Raw genomic sequence first — 20,200 nt, 5'->3', positions numbered from 1 at the left:
ACTCAGTAAAACATTTTGTCTCTGCCCTGGACACTTTAGCCGTATAAGACTATGTTAAGAAATTTCAGTTTTCTTGATTAATTTATCGTCCAGATAAATCCAAAACTAATTTTGAAGTTTTGTTTCTATTCACCCCCATGTTTCTATTCACCCCATTTGACGGTAGTAAAGAACTACAGACAAATTAATTTCAAGTCATAACTGGCGTTTTCAGTATTTGTGAACAAAAGATACGATAAGTTGCAAAACAGCCCCCTCCCCCTCCCCACGTAGCCGAAATATTTTTCAGAGGAATATACCCTCCGGAACAAGCACGGTAAAACCTTCACGTAATGACATGAATGTCACTAAGTACTTGTGGTCCTCGAAATATGTAAAGTACCCAGATTAGGTGTATTTATGCAAATCGTGTGCACACATAGAACTACAGGGTGGTCGTAATGGAATTACATACCATGATTGCGACTTGATAAAAAATCAGGAAAGAGATTATCAACACTAAATCTTAAATTTGCTACTAGAAAGTGATGTAATGAATTTTCATTTCGGTTTACGTAATTTTATGCCAAATTTATGTGTATATCCAGTTCTTTCTGTAATGGCAATTGGAATATATGAATACACAACGACAACCATGAAGCTGGATTCAACAGCACCCACAGTTTTATTTAAAAGAAACACCTACGTACAAAGAATTTACTAACTTTTCACTTATCAATGCTGTAGATTCAAGAAATCTGAATTTATAACCCACTCGTTACAATAACACTAATCTCAGTTCTCATGGTAATTTTCGAAACGACAGGGTAAGGACATACGCTACCTCAGAGCGTTACTGAATAAGTAACCGCGGCTTGACTTCTGATAAAATTGGTACTCGACTTTTGACCGCTGATAAAATTGACAACTACTGAAAGATGAAAGCAAACAATCATGAGTGACTCAACAATGCCAAAACCAAGGGACCGTGTTAGAGAGGCGACAGCGCGACACCGTAATATCATAAATCATAAAAGTGATCTCAGATCTCTTTCTGTTGGGTTTCAAATTGTTATTTTTTCTAGGTAAAAAAAACTAAACTTTCAAGAATTGTGTTGTCGAGTCACTATACTTTCGGCTCCCTTTTATATTCCGCAATAGAAAGCGTGTTAGATTTTACTATTGTCTTTGCTTGCCCCCATGTCACTCTGAGGCTGGCATGGCTCATTCTTACTTCAATGGAACGTGGGTCGCAACAAAAGTTTAATGAAACTCTGTAAGAGCTTGATGTATGCAGATTACCGCCAAGACTGTTCACAAGAATATTAATTGTCGCACACGTTTTCCACATTTTTTAAAATCTTTCTCCTGACTTCCTCTATTTATTAAAATTTTGATTTGGCCCCTGTCTGGGCGGCAATCGCCGCCTAGCCACCTGGGCCAGTCCGGGCCTGAATCTCTGTGCCCCAAATAACATGAAACAGTACTTAGGTGAAAATAGCAAAATTTGCACATTCGCGGTTTTGGCATTGGACCGACGAACTCAAGTACTATATAAATAATCTAACTTCAAACCAAACAAGTCAGACATTTTCAGTAAGATAACATAATTTAATTGCTTTACGAGAAGGAGGGGCAAAAGGTTTAAATTTTCTAATGCTAAGCAAGGTTCCACTGAATTAGGAATGACCTTTTTCGAAAAATCTGTTTTTCAAATTCGGAAAATTCATTTTTTCAATTTTTCGTTTTTCGAAAAATTTTCGGTCGGCTTTTACTTCAAATTTCGTACTAAAAATCACTATTCTCCTTTACTGCAACGTAACATTTGAAATTACGTTTTTGTATTTTAATCTTATTTTTATCTAGTTTTCTTTTCCATTTGGTACAAAACGTTATTTAATCTTTCACAGGATGGAAAAGTAAATCACGTTAGTTTTCCTGGGATCACTCAAAATGGGTCTGTTAAACAATTCTCTCACGGTAAGTAGCTTTTAGAATATATTTATATTATTGGAGATGGAACATCTTACTTTACGATTCTAGTTGATTTTAAGTAACTACGATTAATTGGTTTCCTCTTTTGTATATTACTATTTCTTAAATACTGAACACCGTCTTGATTTTTAAATAATTCAACTAAATCTACATTTTCAGTAAACATAGAAGTTTAAAAACTCAACTTAATAGGTCGTGGTAGTTTATTAATATCTGCCTACGTTAGACCACCTTGATTTCACAGACGCCACCTTGGTTTCATAGAACGCTTAGCCTATGGAAATAGCCAACTTCCAAGCCATAGTAGCAAATCTGTATCTGCATGTTTCCACAGATACAAGGTCTTATTATGGTTCGGTTATTAATCAACGCTAATGGTTTATCTAATATAGTAAAATCTGCTGTCGAACTTGGACTAGACCACGTTAATGCTTTTCTAATATGTAAAGCCTGTTACCAAACTTGGATACGGTAATGCTTTTCTAATATAGTAAGGCCTGTTTTCAAACTTGGCTACGTTAATGCTTTTCTAATATAGTAAAGCCTGTTGCCAAACTTGGCTACGATAATACTTTTCTAATATGTAAAGCCTGTAGCTAAACTTGGCTTCGTTTATGATTTCCTAATACAGTTAAACCAGTGGCAGAATTTTGTCACTGAATATGACCTATCTGTGAAATGATTAGAATGAATGTGTGCTACTATTGCTTCATAAGTTAGGCACTTTATAAATAGACATTTTTTGTGGAACAGTTGGTGACCAACTAACAGATTGTACTGCATATGCTATATAGTAACCGTCATGTGTTAAACACAATTTGGAGTAAAAATCCAAACTAACGATATCTGTACCAGTTTTGAAGAACAGGAAATAATATTATTAATTTAGAAAGATATCTAAACGACAAGGGAAATATCTTTTCATCTTTGACAGAATTAAACATCGAAATAAACTACTAATTATTCTACAAATTACATAAAAATATTTTAGTTAATTACAAAATGTCGTGTATACGTAAACTCTCACAACAAGAATTTTCGGTTTATTTCAAACAGATGTTTTAAAAATGGCTCCCATGGACGACAGAGCGTTATTCTGCAGGTAAAAATAAAACGAAAATGCTATATAACGGTATACCCTCCGGGTCCTCCCTTAGTCGTTATGGGGAATCAAAAATTTCATTATGTGGCAACTTAGATTAATTTGGAACAATTAGCATTGTCTACGAATCCATCCAATAGTTACATCGATTGTTATACTAGTAGGTGGTACTAGTGTCAACTTCTATCCTTTTTAACTGCCGTCTGGAAAGAATCGATGTAACTGTTCGATGGATTGGCAGACCTATTTTATAATCCTTTATATGCAATGTTGTTACATAGCGCAATTGGCTTCTCCAGATGAGAACCTGAAAGGTATACAATTATATATATATATCGCTTTATTTTGACTTGTAAAATAGTGCTCTGTAGTCCGTTAGCACTATCCAGTACTTCTCAAAAGTTTTCGAACACCCCGGATTTTTGTAACCATCTACTGATATCCTATTATTTTGACACGAGAACTTCACCGCCTTGCATGAGAGGTACTCCTGCCTATAGTATCAAATTTGACGACAGTTGAATTGAGGTCTGAGAGGTACTGCGTACTGCAGATGATATGTCAAATTATAATTCTTAAAATTGAAACCAACAAAATACAATTTGATATACATATTGCATAGCATAAACAAAAATGTGGAAGGAGAGGCAAGATATTACTTTTATTTGGAAAATGTAGACGTAGCGAGTCAATGTAGTGACAAAAATTTGAAAAAGAAAGTAGTTTTCCAAATTTTGCAGTTCTTTATAGCATGTTGATATGCTAACAGGTTGACTACCAAGATTATTTCAGGGTACTGCTCCCAGGAGGCCATAGATTTCTTCTTACCTTTGGCTCAATTATGGATAGTCATGTCAAATTTTTGTCGCGCTATTTTGCTTCTCCCGAAAATGTACCAATGGGAGTCGAGCACCATATGTCATGCTCATGGTTCTCACAGTAATTTGTGATAATGAGCATCATATACGATGCTCACGAACCTGAATAGGTTAGTAATTTGTGATATCGTGCATGAGCATCATATATGGTGCTCATGACCCCACAGAAAAATAAGGTGAGCCCCACATATGATGCTCATGGCAGTCAACCTGTTAACGTTTAAAACACCAAAAATATCATACTTTGAAAAGTGCTTCCGATGGTTTCATATGTTCCATTGTTGCTCGTTGTAATAGTAACGACGAGTATTAAAGGGCCCATAATCGCATTTACATGCATGAAGAAACCACAGGCAAGTTGATCGTGTATGGCCTCGTTCATGCATGTATGCCTCGTTCATGCAAAAAAAAAAAAAAAAAAAAAAAAAAAAAAAAAAAAAGGATCACAGTAAATGCTTACAAAAATCCCGGGTATTCGAAAACTTTTGAGCGGTAGTGTATATATATCAAATGTGTCGAGAATCGAAGAAATAGTATTCTAAGCGTATCTGTTTTGTGATATTACTTAATAATAATAATAATAATAATAATAATAATAATAATAATAATATAGTTTTTACCGTCAATACGAGAAGTACGGTACCTAGGTAATTCACTGACTGGGTACTGTAATACTCATATAATGGGGCAATGTATTACTCATGTAATTAAGCTTGCATTTTATTCCACTGTATATAGTGTAAAATACATTATTATAGCTTTTGTTTCTGCTAACTGGTTAAAATATTAGCTTTTGCACATACACAGTACTACAAGATATGTGTGTTATGGTATTTTGTTGTAAATAGTTCAGTTGTACACTTTTCTAGTTCCATTTGCATGATCCAAACTAATTTGTACAGCTATATATTGCAAGGTCAATATTTTTAATTTCTGAAATTTTCACGTTAAAATTTTTCTGCTTTTGATAGCCAAAAGCAGATTTTAAAAATATTTTCATGTGTTTTATAGTGTAAAGAACAAGATGAAGTTAATAGTAACTTTCCCGATCATGGGATGAATACATAAATATACTGACATCACATTTGGAAACAAAAAGACTACTTCGTCCATACATTTACATTAGTTTTTAGATGTATGGATTGGTGGGGCACACATGAAGCAAACATAAGTGTTTTCTTTTGTCTGAAAACCATGAAAATAAAACTAGTTTAATTAGCATTAAAAATAAGATATTTTATCTTAATCCTTATCCGATCCTGGCTTTTTGAGGTAAATTTTAGACTTTCAGTCAAGCATTCATTGCTATTTATAGGATCATGGTTCATACCTCGTTTTTTTTCACAATAGAGCAATTTTTCGAATGGTACCATTTGCTTGTCTTTATCATACACCTGAAACGGGAAAATTGGGGAAAACCAGGAGTTTTTTCGGAGATAACTTTTTTAAAAAATTGATCCCTCTAGCCCGGGCCTGGGTTGACGGAGGGATTTGAAAATCATTAGAAAAATACATAGTTTTGTACACAATACAAGTACAAAATTCCAATCTGATATTTTGAAAGCTAAGGGGCGGGAAAAGGTTTTGAAAATTGTCTCGAGAAAAACTGTGATACAGTGGCGTAGCAGCTGCGCCCGCAACCCCCGCAGTGTGGGGAGTCCCCGAGGTATAGGGGGCCCCGAAGTCTTGCGATGAATAAAGATTTAAAGAAGTAGAACCTCAACCTTACTTCTATCGGCTTTACAACTAGGGCCCCTTCTCTATGCTTTGCGGGGGGGGGGGGGCAAAAGTGTGCTATGCCACTGATGTGATATCACACCCCACGCCCCAATTTGGCACCACCAAGTTGACCATCTGGTTCTAAAACGCATCTGGGGTGTTCTTTGGTTTATGCCTTACTTGACCAACAAAAAAACCCACCTTAAATGCCTATAATAGGACCTAAATAAGCGGTTAAAGACAACACTGCATTTTGACACGAGAACGCACCATAGATCGGATAAGAGTTAAACCATAATTTTCTTATAATACAAAATTATCGTATTGGGAATCGAGTATAAAAACAGTGTAGTACAAAATACAGAAAAAAATTAAAAAGATACATAAGGATTGTTTATTTGTATTTTGAATTTGTAAATCATAATATTTTGTCATCCTAAACAAGGACGGATTAAGGGGGGTGCACATGCAAACCCCCCTTCATTCGTTGTAAATATACACTATCTAAAAGTAGAAGCTAGCAGTGAAAATAGTAACACTTTTGAAAATTTCTGCAGTTTATATACTGTGCTACCACTGTCAAGATTTATTTCTTATGAACAACAATTGTTGTTAACGATATATATTACTAGCTGAAATACCCATTCTTTGCATGGGTCAGATAAAATATCTATGTAAACAAACTGAACAACGAAAGAAAAAAATATCGGTCATTTTCTACTACTTTTACATATCCTGGTAATGCCCCCTGAGACTCCCTGGTTTGAATTTAAAAAAAAAAAAGCCTCTGGGCTCAGCCGATGGGGGCTGTATTTGGAAATGAACGCCTGTAGGAGTATCACTATTCATCTCGGCGATCGCGAAAACTGGATTGGATACTAATACCGGCCATTTTGGATTATTTTTACATGTCTCGGTAACCCCCCTCCCAGCAAGTAACTCCCGGCCTGCATACAATGGTATCTGAATTTGAAAGTCATCGCTAATGGAAGTGTTACATTGATCTCAGCGACGGCGAAAGCATACCTTTACCCTAATATCGGCAATTTTGGAATATTTTTACATGTCTCGGTATCCCCCCCACCGGTTATACCTGGCCCGCATCCGAATGGGGTGAATTTGGAAGTTAATGGAATCGGAGTTTCACCATTGACCAGCGACCGCGAAAACTATGAATTCGACACTAATATCGGTCATTTTCTACTACTTTTACATGTCCTGGTAAACACACCTCCCTGACCCCCTTGGTTCGAATTAATAATAATAATAATAATAATAATAATAATAATAATAATAATAATAATAATAAAAACGCTCCGTTTTGGTCTGGGGCCTGGACCAAGGTACCCGTGACCAAAATTTGATAACTCTCGGTCCACTCGTCTCGTCCCCAGACCGCACACAGATGGACACACAAACAAACTCTTTATATTATTTATGTAAGATACAAAAATCGAAATCCAGTTGTAACACTTTACTGCACTATACTAAAATCTTAAGATGTTTAAAAAAACTTTTCCTGTACATTTTACACACTGTGACCCCCTAAGTTTAGTGATTTCATTCGTTTACAAAACTTCTATATTTTCATTCTGTTTTTAAGTTTTCAGCAATTTCATAAGATTTCTGTACGATATAAATGTCCATCAAATTTCAAGTATTCATGATTAAAGAAATTTCTGATCCAGAACATCAAGCTACTTATATACTGAAAATTATACCAATACACAGCGACTGTGGATCAGTTGGTAAAGCGTTGGCCTTCCATTCGGAAAGTTCGCTTCCCAACATCAGACACTGAGCATTTTCAGGACAATTCTTCAATCACACCACAGGTTCCTAAAGACATTTAGAAAATTCAAATTTAATTCAAATGTACTGTAATTGTTGGTGCACCCCCCCCCTTCCCGTCAGGAAACCCTGGAGCAGGCCCTGACTCTTAGATTATATCGTACATTACAACAACATGAAATATGAATAAGAAATATTCACAAATTATACAATGTATTGCATAAACATTTTGTATTCACGAGAAAGATCCGTATACACGAATATGCTACATTATAACAAATTTCTTCTCTTGAAAGCAATGAAACGCAAAGATATACAAAAATCATGTTATAAATACTTGCTTCAATTGCTCTTATAGTCTGGGGCCGCGGTGGCTCAGTGGTAGAGCGTTCACCTCTGATGCATGGGGTCACGGGTTCAAACCCTGCTCCCGCCAAGTGAACTTTATGGTGGACAAATACCATTTGCGTGGGTTTTCTCGGTGTTCTCCCGTTTCCTCCCACTTTTTTCATTCCACCATTTCATTCATTTCTCATAATCACCGTCTCCTTTAGCCTAACCGGCATAATCGTGGGACGTAAAACTCAAAAGATTCCATTGCTCTTACAGGTCGTGACATTCGTATTCTTTAGATAACTATAATGCTTTTTATTATAATAATACAGTAGTTTTGTATTATTTTATTTTTAGTTTTAACGTCCTACGATTGTGCTCCGAGGCTAAGAAAAACTGTAATCTTGAGATGGATGATAAAATTACTAGGGGTGATCAGAAAGTAAGGTTACAAAGCCTACAGTGAAACGTGTATAAATTATTTTACGTAACCAATAGAGCCAACATACAGTAGAACAAACATATAGTGCATACATTAGGTTATTTTTCGACGTAGTCTCCATATCGGCAGAGGCACTTATTGCATCGTGGAATAAGTTTGAAGATTCCCTCCTGGTAAAAATCCTGTATTTGAGTGGAACACATCGGGAACAAACTTCCCAGTATAGCGTGCACAATGTGACGAATGCTTGCGAACGACATTCCCAATTCTGCTATCAGATGCTGTATTGTGATACTCTTGTTGCTCTGAATGAAGTCCTCCACCCAAGCTGTGTTCTAAATCTGTTGATGCTGTGCAGGGTCGACCACTGCGCTGCCCGTCAGTGGCGCTTTCTTTACCAACCTCAAACTTTCAACACCATTCTGCGACATGCTGACGAGACATTAACGTCTCTCCGTAAACCTCTATCAGCTGCCGGTGAATTTAAGCTGCGGTTACATGTTTCACCCGCAGAAATTTAATAACTGAGCAGACTCCTTCGCGAGACCAGTTTTCCAAACGAGTTTTGTGTTTATATACAACAACCTGAAACTTTGAACGTTGTCAACTCCATTCATTAAAATTACCGCACACTCCTCATTCCTCTATGACAGACAAAACTCCCGAAATATCGGTCTTGTAACCGTAGTTTCTGATGCTCTCTCGTAAAATAGTGGAACAATACAAGAAAACCGTGAGAAAACCCACGCACACGGTGCGCCTACCACGAAAACCACTTGACAAGAACTGGGATCGAACCAGGGACCTCACTCACCAGAGGTGAACGTTTTACCACTGAGCCATCGCAGCCTCCTGTTTTGCAATGTGTATCGTCATGTAAATATGGTATAACGCGGCGATACAAACAAATTATGCTAGACATATACAAAGAACGATAAATTTAATAAAGTAGAGCACCGATTAGCCGGGCCTGAACGATTAAACATGCTGTATAGCAATTAATGTAGACCTATTTAGTAATTAAACTATAGCTTACGCCTGTATTACTGTAAATGTAGCACTGCTGTTCATTTTGGAGAAAGTTTGTGTTGTTCGAGGTTAGTCAGATTCATGTTTAACTCGGATAATCTTGGATCTACGGTATAATACAATACACAATCGATATAATATAATTTATTTAAATAAACACGTACAATACAGTAGACATAAACACATTATTTTATATTGGCCAATAAAAAGATTTCTCAAAGATATTAAAGAGTTCTGCAATATTAATTAATAGTGAAATAATAACGTATTAAACATACGAACAGTTTAGACAGTAGTTCTTTAATTATATTAGCATGTACAATTTATACTAACAAAAACAAATAAATCATTATCAAAACAATATAAAATTTCTCATTATTAATGTGTTACCACGTAACTTTAAGCAAAAATACGACATATTTTGCACATGTATATTTCAGATTATATAAATGAAGTGTTAGAAGAAGAATCGGATTTAGTAAAATCTGGAAGCAAAGAAGACGTTGATGGAGGAATAACGTTTTCTGTGAAGCCTACAGGTAGACTTGCTTTTTCAGCTTCTCTTCGTACTCTAATATTTAACTTGTATCAATTTGTAAGAAACATTTTTTTTTATTGGCATCTTCCATATTCAACAGTAACTTCGTGATTTTCTGTGCTTATGCTTTTGTTTTTTGCTGGCAGAAAAAAAATTAGCTTTTTATATATGAATGTTGACTTTCAGTATGCAAGGTACTTATTGCATGCTCTAATGTCCATGTTGATTGAAAGATTTTTGATTGATTCAAGTTCAGTCCTTCTAGACCAACTGTTTAATGTGTTTGCTGCTATGCATAATAATGGAGACCGCGTAGTTCAAGCTCCAGAGCAACAAATTTTAGCAGAAATACAGTTTTTGATTAGTTTTTTTTTCTCTTTAATTATTGCTTACAAAAATTGTCCAAAATTTTCGAAATTGTGGAAAGTTTGAATGACATCTTTCCTAATTATCGTATTTAAATGATGTTTTACTCCGTTGTTTAAGTACAATAAAACAATAAATAAATAAATAAATAAAAAAGACAGAAAAAGACCATGAGTATTTTCTTGGTACCTATAATGCCAGAATTATAAATCCATTACTAGCTTTGTATAGAATTATTTCTGTATCTCATATGTATCTTTCGCATGATATCTTGTTCCAGTAGAACAACTCATTCGGTAATTCTTTTTAAAAGATATTTGTTTAATATCTAAATCTAAAATACGTGAAGTTCATTTTCAGTAGACTATTACGCAAAGAATATTATTTATCAGTTTAAAAATCTGAAAATTACTGTTATACTTGAAAACGAAACCACTAGTATTATTTATTTATTTAATCATACGGTGTAGATTGTTTCCTGCTCGTTATTTCAGACTATCATAGTTGAGAATTCTTCATTATGATAGCGAGTAAGCTACTAAAATTATGTTTTCAATCAGCATAATCACAACAAAAATATTGCGTTTATTCTTATTACAATTAATGGTTGGGAAATTATGTGAAATATTCCGCAGTGATATAAACTCGTAAATTTGCAGAAGCAGCTAGATGAAACTATTATATTTTAAGAAAATATGTTTTGAGAAAGAAACAGAGTTGAAGAGATTAACCATATTTTCGCCCATATTATAAACAACTACTATCTATTCATAAATCTTTAAATACAAGGAAACATTCTTCTATCTAAAAAGTTTCATCATTAAATCTTTGTATTCATAAATCTTTAAATACATGGAAACATTCTTCTATCCAAAAAGTTTCATCATTAAATCTTTGTATTCATAAATCTTTAAATACATGGAAACATTCTTCTATCCAAAAAGTTTCATCATTAAATCTTTGTATTCATAAATCTTTAAATACATGGAAACATTCTTCTATCCAAAAAGTTTCATCATTAAATCTTTGTATTCATAAATCTTTAAATACATGGAAACATTCTTCTATCCAAAAAGTTTCATCATTAAATCTTTGTATTCATAAATCTTTAAATACATGGAAACATTCTTCTATCCAAAAAGTTTCATCATTAAATCTTTGTATTCATAAATCTTTAAATACATGGAAACATCCTTCTATCCAAAAAGTTTCATCATTAAATCTTTGTATTCATAAATCTTTAAATACATGGAAACATTCTTCTATCCAAAAAGTTTTATCAAAAGATTAAACAAGAAGTTTGCTATTTCACTTGTTTTTTGCTTCAATCACTGTTAAGCTATGCTTTGATTGCATCAGCGTTTCTTTAGGTTCTTGCCAAAAATGTGTACAAAATTTTATGAGTTAATATTGATACATTATCCTGTTGTACATAGTTAGACTGGAAATATTAATTACTGTTAGATATTTTGCCGTAGTAATAGAAGCAAACGGAAGTAATAAGCGAGAATCGAATGATCAACAAAACTCTTCAACTAATCAGCCCCTCATTTACTCTTAAAAAGTTCTCTAATCTAACATTGTAATTTATACAGTAGTACCAAAATAGAGTTATTCATTAGTAAACTAACCCGATAGTTATTGTAAACTTCAAAGTGAAAGAATTTTGATTTTTAAAATATTACTTTAGGAAAAACTGGTATTAATTCATTTATGTGCAAACGTTTCGTATTATCTATAGAAATTTTATTATTTTTAAAAGGTACTATCACTATAGTAGATAATAATACTAACAGCACATAAAAGAATTATGTTTAGGTCATCACACTTCCTCAATTACGAGATGGATATATCATCAGTAAGTTACATGATACTCTTAAGGTAGTTTCCTTAAATTGTGGCATGAATTTAGTGTATGGACAAACCTGCAGTGTTGCTTTAATCTGACATAAAAGCAGCCTAGTCTTAGTATTTTGTCATTGTGTTTTCTTATTTTGGTAATAGCAACTTTGATAGTAGAACCCTTTATAGTAAATAGTAGCATAATAATTTGTGTGTGAATGTGCATTATGTATAATAGCTAGAAGACATCACTTTTTTTTTTTTTTTTTTTTTACTTGTTTTACTTTTAATTTATATATTGTAGATCTGTGCACTTTAGTATGTTTTATAATTCACACCTGTTTTTTTCCATTTGCACATTTCTTCACTTGCTGTACTCTGGAGTACTTTACAACTGAATGGAAACAAGGCAAGAATAAATATGTCAATATACTCAAATTTACTTAGTTTTCATAATGAGGTTATTTATTTATTTATTAACAATATTTAATAGTAAGAGTGGTTACTTTCGTTAATAATAAGTAGATAAATTTTGTTCGGCGCGGGTTGAACCTGTTCTTGTTCGGGTGAACCTTCCATTTTTTTTTTTTTTTAATGTTGGGTTTAACCACTGGGAAATTATGTTTTATTAACAATATATCTGTTTTTCGTCCCAAAATGGGTTGACAATCGCCGAGAGATTTTTCAATGGAATTCTAGCGCCATAATTCTATTTGTCTCAAATTTCTTCCCCAGTTTTATCGTGAAAAACCTGTTTCAAAACACGTCATTCATTCTGTGTCGTATTACCTAAGAAAACCATTTTTACTTTTCTGACTAGAGTATGTACTTCTTTGTTAAAATTAAAATAATTCATAACACTTTTCACAACATAACGTCATCTTCCTCAGACGTTAATTTGTATATGCATGTTCAGATTAATATGAACACACACATGTTTATTAACATCTGAGGAAGATAGCGTTACGTGATGGAAAGATTTCCATTTTAATTTTAATAAAGAAGTACATACTCTGATCAGAAAAATATTAATTATTTAGGTAATAATTTCAGAATTAACATGGAAAACAATTGTTTTAAGTCGTGGATGTGAAAAGTTTGACAAGGGACCGAGGCTACTAAAAAATGAAACCTTCAGCAAGTGCAATTGTTGCTTGAGTTCTGAGAGGTTTAATAAGGATATTTTCAATAGTATGTATTTTATATTGTGAGACCAACAAAGTAAATCCACACAAATTCATTCCGGGGTTTAGAAAGCAAATAAACGGTAGAATGGATTGGGAACTATGCTCCACAGCATTAATTACTTTAAAGAAAAACCGGAAAGGGTAGGTTTTCTAGAATTATAATACAGAGTGGCGCAGTTAAAAGTAGCCCTTTCCCTTTCGAATGCGAATGCAATATTTCGACTTCTGAAATTGAGTAAACAGCTACAACAATGGACATCGATTGTAAGATATCCCTGCAACGAGTCTATGGTGTCTTCTCTGAGAAACGAACTGCCAGCAAAGGTTTGTGGCCACCACGTTCGCCGGATCTACCAGCATGTGATTTCTTCCTGTGGGGTCTATGAAACTAATCCACATACAATACAGGAACTGAATGATAACATTAGCCTTGAAGTTGCCGCCATCGATATCCGAATTTTACGCCGAGTGTATCTGAATGTGCTTACACGTGCAGAGTTGTGCATTGATATCGCAGGGGGATCACTTTCAACATCTTCTATAAATGTATATTTCACTATATTTTTCTCTCTTTTTTCATTGTAAATAAATGGTAAGTCCATTTCCGCTTTTCGTTTCTGTAATTTTACTTCATTTCCTTTATTCTTACACGGGATTCTTTTATCTGCGCCATCCTAGAGGGTTACTTTTAAGGATTGAGTTGAATTCAAAGACCAGTCACACAGTTTAACAAAGAAGTTAATGGGAGGAACTTATTAAAAAAAAATAAAAATAAAACCGTATTCGTTAATTTGTTCATTAATATATAAGAGTCCAGAATATATTTTCGTTTTTCTTTTTTGCTTTGTTTCCATCAACTTGTATAGTACATTGTTTTCTTTGTGTAAAGTAGATTTCAGTTTGTTTGGTGTAGCTAGAGCCAATCTCTTGTATAATTGTTTTTCTTTTATTCTTTTCTTTATTTTCGTTCCGTTTGCTTAATTTATTTTGCAACTTGTAAACCTGTTTTTGTTTGCATTTATGTCTGTGTTAGTTGGTGGTGTGCAGAAGGGCCCTATTGTAATAAGTCAAATTCCTTGCCTGCCTGTGTATAACCCCAGACAAGTAAGGCTAGTCAGACGCATGTCTAAGCCCACCGTTGACTATGACAACACACCAACTGTTGCAGAGCTCTCTCTGCCTTGGAGAAGAGGTAATGGTATGTTGGATCTTTCTTAGTTTTCTACATCTATTTGCACTTTAGTGTAATTATGTAGTATAGTTGCACAGTCTTAAATAGAATATATATCTGCTGTAGTTTTGAATGACTTTGTGAAGAATAACAGATGTTTATGGTATACTTTTTAAAAATGTATTTTATTAGCAATAAGAATATTTTTTTTTGTTTAAGAATAAGATTGTAAAGTATAATTGACAATATTAAACTTTAAATTAGCATATATTTTAATTACCGTTACCCATGTGAAAAAAATGTCTCGGTTCGATTCTCTTTTCTCGTTTCGAAACATCTTAAGAACATTAATTGCCACAATCTGATAGATATTTGAATCTCTATGTCGCCAATATAGCATTTTATAGAAAAGTTTCTTAGCAGCAATTCTTGGAGAATGTCACATCAATAAAAATTTACAATTTATCGCAGCAAGCTAATGGAGGAAAATTTCATACAGTTTCAGAAAGGTGTATGCAAGAATTAGTATATTAGATCCCCTTTCTTTCCTTAGCTCAAAAGTATTTTTTTTTTAACCCAGTGAGACTAGTCTCAAGAGCTGCTGGTGATCTTTTTGTTATCAATAATGAAAAACTTTTAGAACCATACGTAAGCGCCGTATTTTTGTTACAATGGTTTCCTTGCTTTTTCTGGTTCTTAGTTGAAAACTACATGGTGTTTCAAAAAGAATGACCTGATTTTAAAACTCCATATGAATTGATAAAAATATACTACAAAAATGGGATAAACTGCAAACTACTTACTAAATCTTCAAGTTCTAGCTATGCTATTACAAATATTCTATGTGTTTACTAGCAGCAGCACGAAAAACATCTAAATTCCACAATTTCATTGGAAGTGCGAGCTCAAACTGGACTCTTATCTTTGTACAAGCGTCCTGTCTCTTCAAATTGGCGATACCAAGGACGAATGGTTTTGGGTGCAGGCGGATCAATGCCAAAACGCTGACAAAAGGCACACTGGACCGAAATCTTCACAAACTGTAGCACACAAAACTCCTTCTCTTGAGCGGATGCCATCTTACTTCTGTCTGACTGCAAACTGAAAAAACGCATTGACTGACATCTAACGGCGATTTTCTGAAACCCTAGGCCACACCCAATCACACAGCACTCATTTTCTTCGTGGCACGTCCCATGTTCCGTAATTATTACCATCCAAATTCAGGTCATTCTTTTTGAAATACTCTGTATTAATGCTGCTAAATGTGATTCTCACTTAGGAGAATAGTGAGGTAACAGATTCTATCAGTGTTAAGTGTTTCATGTTCAGAGAAGAGTTAAAATTTTGTCTGGTACAGTACTCTTTAATATGAAGTATTTAATGAAATTCCTGACCCCTGACCCCCCTTAGGTGGTGGAGCTTCTACTGCTGAAGAGCGGCAATTACTGCTTGGTAAGTGAAGTACCCCCGCGTGCTCGTGAATAGCTTGATTTCGCTTTATAACTCGTGTGCATGAATCATAAACCACGAACGACTCAAAACAGTATACTCTACACATTTTTTTAAAAAAAATATAACTAGCTGACCCTGCGCTCTCTACACAGAGCATCATTCACATGAATCTCCGCATGAATCTCCTTGTCAGTCCTCACAACATTTGTATATGTTCCTTTAGAGACACAAGTGAAAGAAGTCTTAATAAAAATCGGCAAGGGGCACCATAAATGGGAGATTTTTTCGATTATTTTTTGAATATCTCGCGCCGTTTGCAAAATTTGAGCCTACTGCCGGTTGGAGTTTCTAATTCATGTATGATCAGTGTTTTCTTTCTTCTTGCATAGTATGTAATAAGCAAATACATTATACACAGAATTAATTATAATGTCAGTGATATATGTTCATTGGACAAAATACTCCAAACAATAAAGATTGATCTTAGATTGGAGAAATGGTTATTCTTTGTTTTTCATCATTTGGCCATGAAACAAACGCCTGAGAGATATACTAACCTTTTATACAAATGTGTGGGGTTAGAATGTAGCATAACTGGTAGGATATGATACTTTACTTTTTTAAAATTTTAACACTTGGAGTGTACCCCTAAGAATGTAACAAAGAAATAACGGCCATTTTTTAAAGGTTCAATTAAAACTAAACACTCTACACAAAATTTGTAATCGATCAGTGAAAAAGGCATCTTTCTAGAGCCTATGGTTCCCGAGAACTTACTGTCGAAAGGATCAGCCACAAACATATAAACTTTTCTTGACCAAAAACATATAAATCTAGCATTTTAATATATAGAATGAGAGGAAATAATATTGTCCACCATTTTCGATTTGAAATTTGGTATAATACAATGACGCTTAATTATCGCAGTCATTATCACGTGTCAATTGTCGTTTTCAAACAGAACTGTTATCTCCTAGCAAAGTTTGTTTTTATGAGAATGCAGTTTCAAATATAGTAACTTCATATTACAATGAACTTTTCTAAATCGTTTCAATCTTCTTTAAATATCAGCATTACCTTCCATTTTTGTACTAGTGAAAATTATTTTCGGCTTCTATACATTCACATACAACATACTTGTTCGTGTAAAAGTGAGAGTTTGATTAATAAATTTATAGATAGAGCTTGCATTAACGTGTGAAAAGTTTCTTGAACCACTCTTGCATGGTCGATATATTTCCAAGTAGGGTCTCTTGAAAAGATAATGATAAACGCTAAATCACAAATCACAAGTAAATACTAAACTTTAAAATCGGTTGGCTTTCCTTATATCACTTTTAATTGCAATTCAATATGAAGACAATGAAATTTAAAAGATAATAATCATGTTCATGGGTTTTCTCGGAATATTCCTATTTTCTCTCACTTTCTCATTCCACCAATTCTTCCATCATCATTCATTTGCGTTAATCACCATATCCCTTAGACTAAATAGCGTAATCGTGGGACGTTAAATTAAAATATTTCATTTTAATTTTTAAAAGGTAACAAGGAAAGCATGTTAAATACAAGGAATCCTTCTCACTGTAAATAGACAATTATCTTGAATCCCTTTTACTATTTTTCATCCGTAGACTTATTGCAAAGATTTTATTTCTTTTTCTTCTAAAACAACGGTTAAAGTATCGAGAATATTGAACCAATTTTGGTCAAGAATGGTCATTTTTAAATTAACTTTAATTTTTTTCGTAGTAATAAAAATACGTATATTTTTATTCTACCTTTCTATTTACATTTCTAATGATTCTTAACTTCTCTATTTTATAAATGGTTTCTTTTAGACAGACTTGTTGTATAACGTCTCATTCAGGGGCGCCCGAAGAAAATTTTCTAGAGCGGAACCCATCTCTATGGTTGCTATATTACATCTGATATTTCTGGTATTTAATATACGTGGTTTGCTATATTACGTATACATTTTCGTAAGCCAGAGCGGGCTCGGGCCCCACCCTGCCCTCCCCTGCGGGCGCCCATGGTCTCATTGTTTCGAGTTTTTAATATATTCCGCCAGTCTTTTTAGTAAATTGACAACAGTAACAAGTAATTGATAGGCTCTAAAATGATTAAAATTATGTTTACAGAAATAGATAAGATCTAGGAATATATTACTGGAATATCGTGGATATAACTAAACCTAAAGCATGGAACACCATACACAAATGGACAAAACGTAAAATAATTTTGCTTTATTGGTTACTCTTCAATACCACACCAACACCATGCACATTATACCAAATAAATAAAACTGAAACTAACCTATGTTGTTGCAAAATAGATCATATAATATTGGCCTAGTAGATCATATAATGTTTGCTTGTGAAAAAACCGAAAAAGAAACGAGACATATGTTAGCCAAATTTATAGATATTTGGGATTTGGACCTTACTCTCTTGAAAACATTTTGGCGACAAATAACTGGAATCTAATTCACATAATTATAGGATTCTTACAACACAACGAAATTCAATATATACTTTTAGAATAATTAAAATTTATTTTATCATCGCTTATTTTAAGTACATATTATATTCTAAATAAAGTTACTTTTATTTATCTGTTACAAAATTTCTGTATAACTGCCAAACATTTTCTTCTCTTAGGAATAACTTAATGAAGTATCTAGCGAAGGACTCATAGTAACAAGCATTTTATATAATTTTACCATCTATAATTTCACATTAAAATAATTTGTTCAGGCCAGTCCGTTAATCTAAATATGATATACACAAAAGCAGCTATACTTCGACAATTTTATTTCTACGAATATCATTTTGTGGCATCAAATAATGCAGGAGCTATTTAACCAAATTATTCCAAAGATTCTACGGAACATAACAAAACAGAATTAATAATCCAAATAGATAATCGATCAAGAATATTCAATATATACAATAACTTATAACAAATAAAGTGTATTAGAGATCATAGCCCAAGGCTCACTGATATTAAATAAAAACCCACGGCTGGGTCCAAGAATAAGAAAGATCTTTATAGTGAGTCATTTATTATTATTATTATTATTATTATTATTATTATTATTATTATTATTATTATTATTATTATTATTATTATTATTATTATTATTATTATTATTATAGATTTTCAAAATAAAAGGGTGAATTTGAGGGCAGAAGGATCAACGTATTTTAAAAGTCTGTATTAACCCTTTGAATTTGACTTTGTTTGTTTCGAAAGCTATTCCAAGCTAAGCGATTTGGAATAAACGAATTGAAATATGACAAGTGAAAATGAAGAAAGTTCTTCCTAAGATAGTGCTATCAAAATTTTTATTAATTTTGTGCATCGTTAATAGAGAAGGATGTTCTAAGCTAATAGAATGAGAAGTCTACATGATCAAATGTTCTGTAATTTACGGTTAAAATGATTTAAGAATGGTTTTAATAATATCCATTGCTGGAAAGGGAATCTCACACAATATTACAAAGCAGAATGGTCTTAATGTCGGTATTGTAATAAGGAAATGTCATAAAAGCATAAAATTACTTACTTTTTCTTATGAAGTTTAACAGATACCGCCTCAAACATAAACACTTAAGAAAAGCCCTTAACAATCTGTTGCGATACATCCTTGCTAAAGATGATGACCTAATACACTTAAAAAGAACCATCTTACTTGCTTTTGATCCATTACCAAGTCGTCTGTTGCGAATCTTCTCCTGGGTATCTGGGTTAATAGTCTTCCACGTTAGTATTTTATATAGCCATTACCAACAGAGAAGTAGTGAATAGTGTATATTAAGTTACTTCATTTCAATTTACACCCAACAACATCAAAATTCACTAGCAACAAACCACTTACTTGTTTATTGAAACAAAAATTAAAAACGTTTTAATTTCTTTTGCAACAGTTGCTCTTAATTTTATTGTGTTTACCCAGTAGCATTGCTAGAAACTTGAATAAATAAATACATTGAAAATTAGTGCTCCAAATGTTTATGTAAAACGAAATCTTAATGCAATAGTTAGCCATTAATAGTAGATATACAGCAAAATGTAGTAAAATACAAAATGTAGAAGCTTTGTCTGCTATTTTAATTTTAAGACATTTAAAGCTCACGGTTAGCAGTAGTGGCTTGTATATATTACGTGTGGGTGTCTCTGTATGTTACGTCTTACAGTAATCTTGTTAGTGCTTAAGTATTTATAAATAAGAGGGTTCTGAAAAATAAACACACTGCTGAACAAGACTGCACTTATTTAATATAAAAACACATTTACACGTGACGTTTCGATCTTCTAGCCAAGATTCTCATCAGACGTACGCTCTTGGCTAGAAGATCGAAACGTCACGT

General features: G+C 33.4%; 1 protein-coding gene across 6 annotated transcripts in view; it reads left to right on the top strand.

Annotated features, from left to right (window-relative positions):
• LOC145674980 (putative Na(+)/H(+) antiporter nhx-9) overlaps positions 1-20,200 on the top strand; it is a 148,893-nt gene that overhangs the window by 97,101 nt on the left and 31,592 nt on the right. For 2 of the 6 annotated variants that reach the window (XM_081745304.1, XM_081745303.1), the window contains exons 11-13: positions 1,890-1,959; positions 9,709-9,807; positions 14,235-14,399. In XM_081745304.1, coding sequence (XP_081601430.1) covers positions 1,890-1,959; positions 9,709-9,807; positions 14,235-14,399 — 334 coding nt within the window. The remainder of the gene's footprint in view (positions 1-1,889; positions 1,960-9,708; positions 9,808-14,234; positions 14,400-20,200) is intronic. The other 4 variants (XM_081745306.1, XM_081745305.1, XM_081745308.1 and 1 more) reach the window with 2 other exon arrangements.

The sequence above is a fragment of the Thermobia domestica genome, chromosome 18 (genome assembly GCF_964235325.1).
Source record: "Thermobia domestica chromosome 18, izTheDome1.hap1.1, whole genome shotgun sequence".
NCBI classification, from domain to species: Eukaryota; Metazoa; Arthropoda; class Insecta; order Zygentoma; family Lepismatidae; genus Thermobia; species Thermobia domestica.
The sequence above is the reverse complement of the archived record's forward strand: the minus strand, read 5'-3'. Positions and strand labels throughout refer to the sequence as shown.